General features: G+C 50.7%; 1 protein-coding gene across 1 annotated transcript in view; it reads left to right on the top strand.

Moving 5' to 3' along the window:
* Nucleotides 1-5,260: 5,260 nt before the first annotated feature.
* The window catches only part of doc2a (double C2-like domains, alpha), a gene marked incomplete at both ends in the record, with an annotated part of 7,050 nt that continues 4,810 nt past the window's right edge, over nucleotides 5,261-7,500 (top strand). The window contains 2 exons of the mRNA XM_083896454.1: nucleotides 5,261-5,645; nucleotides 6,556-6,635. Of these exons, the coding sequence (XP_083752580.1) occupies nucleotides 5,261-5,645; nucleotides 6,556-6,635 (465 nt within the window). The remainder of the gene's footprint in view (nucleotides 5,646-6,555; nucleotides 6,636-7,500) is intronic.

Consider the following 7,500-nt stretch of genomic DNA (forward strand, 5'->3'; position numbering starts at 1 on the left):
GGTCTTTTCTCTGTGAGGTAAGAAAACACTCTTTATTCCTGCAGATGTTTACTCTCTCTCTCTCTCTCTCTCTCTCTCTCTCTCTCTCTCTCTCTCTCTCTCTCTCCCTTCTGAGTAAATATCTCTGTTCTTTAAAAAGAGAAGAACGTCTTTCATGATAATCTGCAGCTCATTCTACTTTTGGTTTGAACTAAAACGACAAACAAAAGGGTTGTGAGGTTATTTTTAACGTTGACTTTGGTGTGGGAGAGTGAGTGTCTTTGGTGTGGGAGAGTGAGTGACTTTGGTGTGGCAGAGTGAGTGACTTTGGTGTGAGAGAGTGAGTGACTTTGGTGTGGGAGAGTGAGTGACTTTGGTGTGGGAGAGTGAGTGACTTTGGTGTGAGAGAGTGAGTGACTTTGGTGTGGGAGAGTGAGTGACTTTGGTGTGGGAGAGTGAGTGACTTTGGTGTGGGAGAGTGAGTGACTTTGGTGTGGGAGAGTGAGTGACTTTCGTGTGGGAGAGTGAGTGACTTTGGTGTGGGAGAGTGAGTGACTTTGGTGTGGGAGAGTGAGTGACTTTGGTGTGGGAGAGTGAGTGACTTTGGTGTGGGAGAGTGAGTGACTTTGGTGTGGGAGAGTGAGTGACTTTGGTGTGGGAGAGTGAGTGACTTTGGTGTGAGAGAGTGAGTGACTTTGGTGTGGGAGAGTGAGTGACTTTGGTGTGGGAGAGTGAGTGACTTTGGTGTGGGAGAGTGAGTGACTTTGGTGTGGGAGAGTGAGTGACTTTGGTGTGGGAGAGTGAGTGACTTTGGTGTGGGAGAGTGAGTGACTTTGGTGTGGGAGAGTGAGTGACTTTGGTGTGGGAGAGTGAGTGACTTTGGTGTGGGAGAGTGAGTGACTTTGGTGTGAGAGAGTGAGTGACTTTGGTGTGAGAGAGTGAGTGACTTTGGTGTGGCAGAGTGAGTGACTTTGGTGTGAGAGAGTGAGTGACTTTGGTGTGGGAGAGTGAGTGACTTTGGTGTGGGAGAGTGAGTGACTTTGGTGTGGGAGAGTGAGTGACTTTGGTGTGAGAGAGTGAGTGACTTTGGTGTGGGAGAGTGAGTGACTTTGGTGTGAGAGAGTGAGTGACTTTGGTGTGAGAGAGTGAGTGACTTTGGTGTGGCAGAGTGAGTGACTTTGGTGTGAGAGAGTGAGTGACTTTGGTGTGGGAGAGTGAGTGACTTTGGTGTGGGAGAGTGAGCGCTTCACAAACATCCATGTGGCACTGACTCTGGAGGAAGATGAAGGGAAGTGAAGCAGGACCAACGTCCTCTCCACCAGGGGGCGATAAAAGGATTTACAGTGACAGTGAACGCTCACACGTTCCAACATGGCCGCTCCCAATCCAACCCTTTAATCTGTCAGCAGCACGATGTGCCGCTGTGCTGCCAGCAGGTGGCACTAAACCCTCGACTCAGATCGGTCAATCCCAGTGGTTGTTGTGGCCACGCCCCCTTTTCAATCAGACCTTCTGATAACTTTTCATCTTTAAACGTGTTTCGTACAAACTGACGCATGTTTTTCACGTTGTTTTCCAAATATCTGACTTCCTGTTGGGTCGAGGTCACGATCTTCAGAGATATGTTTGTGTAGTTTTGTCTTTGTCATACCAGGGTTCACCTTTGGGGGGCGCCACTGAGTCACTTTGCACCGTTGATGTCTCAGCTTTATTTTTTTCTGATTTGTGCGACTGTTTTGAACTTTTGAAACGAGCTAATCTCTTGTTTTGCTGCGGTTTGACTTCTCGTTTAGCGCCCACACTTTACCCTCTTGAGCGCCCCCTGCTGACCAGACCTGGTGTTCGCTGTGTTCTCTCTCTCTCTCGTCACTGTGCAGCAGAAACAGGCAGGAAAAAAAAGTCATTTCTGCCAAAACAGTCTCTGCGTCTCAGTGGGATTAAAATTAAACCCCAAAAAAAGCTCCAGTCAGACGACGACAGAATTCAATCCACGGATTCATGTTCTTCTGCAGCAACAGGACAGAAATATTTACATATTTATATATTTATATATTTACATATTTATATATTTATATATGTTACTGTTTTTCATAAACACGATTCCTTCTGACATCTCAACCACGTTACTTTTAAATCTGTAATCTGGATTAAATGTATGTTTTGGTTGACACATTCCCAGAGTCTGACGGTGATAGAAACATGTAGCGGTAATCTAATAATCTAACGTCTCATGTTTTCCTCTCATGGCTGCATAATCTGCATTCATACATTCATAATCTGCATTCATTCATTCATAATCTGCATTCATTCATTCATAATCTGCATTCATTCATTCATAATCTGCATAGACTCCATCATCGCCGTCCTCGTGTTGAGTCGTGGAAACTCAGTCGTGACGATCACGGCGTGATATTTCACTCCAGTTTTGCTCTTTTTCTTTCCCACAATTCCCAGTGGTGCGGTGTGTGTGTGCGTGCGTGTGTGTGCGTGCGTGCGTGCGTGTGTGTGTGTATGTGTGTGTGTGTTTATCAGCACAAACATTCTCCCACATGAAAGCTCAGACTGGTGCTCGTCCAGTGCCTGACGCTCACAGTGGGATTATCTGTATTTTTTACTGCTTTAATTCAGTTTAACTGTTCTTTTTAAACAGGAGCTGCTGCTCCTCTGCTGTAGGGGGAGCTCTCACAGCTGACTGTAGGGGGAGCTCTCACAGCTCTGACTGTAGGGGGCGCTCTCACAGCTGACTGTAGGGGGCGCTCTCACAGCTGACTGTAGGGGGAGCTCTCACAGCTGACTGTAGGGGGAGCTCTCACAGCTCTGACTGTAGGGGGCGCTCTCACAGCTGACTGTAGGGGGCGCTCTCACAGCTGACTGTAGGGGGCGCTCTCACAGCTGACTGTAGGGGGCGCTCTCACAGCTGACTGTAGAGGGAGCTCTCACAGCTGACTGTAGGGGGCGCTCTCACAGCTCTGACTGTAGGGGGAGCTCTCACAGCTCTGACTGTAGAGGGCGCTCTCACAGCTCTGACTGTAGGGGGCGCTCTCACAGCTGACTGTAGGGGGAGCTCTCACAGCTCTGACTGTAGGGGGCGCTCTCACAGCTGACTGTAGGGGGAGCTCTCACAGCTCTGACTGTAGGGGGCGCTCTCACAGCTGACTGTAGGGGGAGCTCTCACAGCTCTGACTGTAGGGGGCGCTCTCACAGCTGACTGTAGGGGGAGCTCTCACAGCTCTGACTGTAGGGGGCGCTCTCACAGCTGACTGTAGGGGGAGCTCTCACAGCTGACTGTAGGGGGAGCTCTCACAGCTCTGACTGTAGGGGGCGCTCTCACAGCTGACTGTAGGGGGCGCTCTCACAGCTGACTGTAGGGGGAGCTCTCACAGCTGACTGTAGGGGGCGCTCTCACAGCTGACTGTAGGGGGAGCTCTCACAGCTGACTGTAGAGGGCGCTCTCACAGCTGACTGTAGGGGGAGCTCTCACAGCTGACTGTAGAGGGCGCTCTCACAGCTGACTGTAGAGGGCGCTCTCACAGCTGACTGTAGAGGGCGCTCTCACAGCTGACTGTAGGGGGAGCTCTCACAGCTCTGACTGTAGGGGGCGCTCTCACAGCTGACTGTAGGGGGAGCTCTCACAGCTCTGACTGTAGGGGGCGCTCTCACAGCTGACTGTAGGGGGAGCTCTCACAGCTGACTGTAGGGGGAGCTCTCACAGCTCTGACTGTAGGGGGAGCTCTCACAGCTGACTGTAGGGGTAGCTCTCACAGCTGACTGTAGGGGGCGCTCTCACAGCTGACTGTAGGGGGAGCTCTCACAGCTGACTGTAGGGGGCGCTCTCACAGCTGACTGTAGGGGTAGCTCTCACAGCTGACTGTAGGGGGCGCTCTCACAGCTGACTGTAGGGGGAGCTCTCACAGCTGACTGTAGGGGGCGCTCTCACAGCTGACTGTAGGGGGAGCTCTCACAGCTGACTGTAGAGGGCGCTCTCACAGCTGACTGTAGGGGGAGCTCTCACAGCTGACTGTAGAGGGCGCTCTCACAGCTGACTGTAGAGGGCGCTCTCACAGCTGACTGTAGGGGGCGCTCTCACAGCTCTGACTGTAGGGGGCGCTCTCACAGCTCTGACTGTAGGGGGAGCTCTCACAGCTCTGACTGTAGGGGGAGCTCTCACAGCTCTGACTGTAGGGGGCGCTCTCACAGCTCTGACTGTAGGGGGAGCTCTCACAGCTCTGACTGTAGGGGGAGCTCTCACAGCTGACTGTAGGGGGAGCTCTCACAGCTCTGACTGTAGGGGGCGCTCTCACAGCTCTGACTGTAGGGGGAGCTCTCACAGCTGACTGTAGGGGGCGCTCTCACAGCTCTGACTGTAGGGGGCGCTCTCACAGCTCTGACTGTAGGGGGAGCTCTCACAGCTCTGACTGTAGGGGGAGCTCTCACAGCTCTGACTGTAGGGGGCGCTCTCACAGCTCTGACTGTAGGGGGAGCTCTCACAGCTCTGACTGTAGGGGGAGCTCTCACAGCTGACTGTAGGGGGAGCTCTCACAGCTCTGACTGTAGGGGGCGCTCTCACAGCTCTGACTGTAGGGGGAGCTCTCACAGCTGACTGTAGGGGGCGCTCTCACAGCTCTGACTGTAGGGGGCGCTCTCACAGCTCTGACTGTAGGGGGAGCTCTCACAGCTCTGACTGTAGGGGGAGCTCTCACAGCTCTGACTGTAGGGGGCGCTCTCACAGCTCTGACTGTAGGGGGAGCTCTCACAGCTCTGACTGTAGGGGGAGCTCTCACAGCTGACTGTAGGGGGAGCTCTCACAGCTCTGACTGTAGGGGGCGCTCTCACAGCTCTGACTGTAGGGGGAGCTCTCACAGCTGACTGTAGGGGGCGCTCTCACAGCTGACTGTAGGGGGCGCTCTCACAACTGACTGTAGGGGGAGCTGCCTCAGACTCTATGACTGTAGGGGGAGCTCTCACAGCTGACTGTAGAGGGCGCTCTCACAACTGACTGTAGGGGGAGCTGCCTCAGACTCTATGACTGTAGGGGGCGCTCTCACAACTGACTGTAGGGGGAGCTGCCTCAGACTCTATGACTGTAGGGGGAGCTCTCACAGCTGACTGTAGGGGGCGCTCTCACAGCTGACTGTAGGGGGCGCTCTCACAACTGACTGTAGGGGGAGCTGCCTCAGACTCTATGACTGTAGGGGGCGCTCTCACAGCTGACTGTAGGGGGAGCTCTCACAGCTGACTGTAGGGGGCGCTCTCACACTCTGTCTCTGTGTCCTCAGACTCTATGACGGTGCACAGAGGAAAGAAGAAGCTCATCATCTCCATCCAGGAACACATGGCCATCGACGTCTGTCCTGGACCAATCAGACCCATCCAACAGATCTCCGCCTACTTCCCCCGTCTGTCCCCCACCTCCCCCACCCCCGTCTCCCCAAACCCCGCCCTGTCCCCGGTCCGTGGCTCCTCCCCTCTGGCCCTCAGCCCCGCCTCTGGGCCCTCTGGAATGGGCGGGGCTAACCTCCTGTCTCCTCTGCTGCCTCAGGGCAGGTCCTTCAGCAGAGGAGGGACGATGTCCCTGACCAGCAGTGTGGACACGTCTGTGGACACGTCTGTGGACACTTCTGTGGACACGTCTGTGGACATCAACAGCTCAGACAGTGACGACTGCAGTGAGCCTCAGTGTGTGTCTGTGTGTGTGTGTGTGTTCTTACTGAGGACCAGTGAGGGGTTTTTAACCAACAAAGTGAGGACATTTTTACAAAGTGAGGACATTTCGTCCAGTCCTCACTTTGTTTTCATTTAAATCACTTCCTCACGTTGTAAACATGTTACACTCTGTTTTTAACAGAGCTCCTCAATTTGGTACAAAAACCGTTTTTTCCAGCCCTGGTGCATTTTTTGCTCTGGGGCTCCACCTGCAGACATGTTATGGTACTGCACCCAGTAGTTCTTTATAGATGTCATTCATGAAGTAGATATTTGTAATTGTGTTGATTTATAAAGTGGAAATGCTGGTCCTCACTTTGTCAGCACTTATACCTGGTCCTCAGTATGCAGCAAGTACAAGAACGTGTGTGTGTGTGTGTGTGTGTGTGTGTGTGTGAGTGACAAACCATAATAATTTCACGCCAATTCAAACATTTCACAGACAAACTTTAAGGCTCCTGACATAAAGGGACAGTTGGTGTTATTTGAAGACACACACACACACACACACACACACACACACACACACACACACACACACACGTTTCTGTTTGAGACTGAGAAAAAGACGTAGGATGAGAATGTGAGGACATTAAAGATCTGAATTATTTATACACTGTGTGTGTGTGTGTGTGTGTGTGTGTGTGTGTGTGTGTGTTCAAAAGCTCAAATCCCTGTGAATCACACACACATGTTGTGTTTCCTCTTATGTAACAACACTGGACCAACACCAGGTCATGTTTGTCTTCTCTACACATGGTTTGTGTGTCTCTTTCTGTGTGTGTGTGTGTGTGTGTGTGTGTGTGTGTGTGTGTGTGTCTGTGCTGATGGTTGCCATGGTGACAGTGTCTCCTCCTCCTCTCGTCCTCTCAGCTGCTCTGGGAACTCTGGAGTTTGAGTTGCTCTACGATCAGAGCTCCAACCAGCTGCACTGCACCATTCTACGAGCCAAGGTGAGGACACGCCCACACAGGTGTGGACACGCCCACACAGGTGTGGACACGCCCACACAGGTGGTGACGCACCCACACAGGTGTGGACACGCCCACACAGATGTGGACACGCCCAAAATGTTTCAGAATTTGTCATTTACATTATGAGGAGTGATTTTTCCTCACAACATAAGTAACACACACACACACACACACACACACACACACACACACAGACACACACACACACACAAACTTCACAACCTTGTTGACGACAAATTGCTGCGAAATGTCTTTCAACAGCTTTGACATTTTCTCTCACGCACCAACGTTAATGACACTGATGAAACACACGAGACTGTGACCTTAAGACACACACACACACACACACACACACACACACACACACACACACACACACACACACACACACACACACACACACACACACACACACACACACGTTTCTGTCATGGTGTTGTTTGCACTTCCAGCGTCGCCTCCTGTGGACGTCTGAGTAATTACAACAACACTGTGGTTTTGGGTTTAAGTTTAGTTGAGTTCATTCTCAGTTTAGTTTGTTTAGTTTTTTTTAGTTTAAGTTTACTTTAAATTTACGTTTAAGTTTAGTTTTTTTAGTATTAAGTATTTAAGTTTAGTTTAAGTTTGGTTTTAGTTTAGGTTACGTTTCAGCTTAAGTTTAGTTTTAATTTCAGTTCAAGTTAAGTTTTTAGTTTAAGTTTAAGATTAAGTTTAGTTTGAGTTTAAGTTTAAGTTAAAGTTTAAGCTTAAGTTAAGTTTAAGTTCAAGTTTAGTTTAATTTTAGTTTGTTTAGTCTCAGTTTAGTTTGAGTTGAAGTTTAGTTGAAGTTTAGTTAAGCTTAGTT

Source organism: Microchirus variegatus, assembly GCF_963457635.1.
Source record: "Microchirus variegatus genome assembly, chromosome: 10".
Lineage (NCBI taxonomy): Eukaryota > Metazoa > Chordata > Actinopteri > Pleuronectiformes > Soleidae > Microchirus > Microchirus variegatus.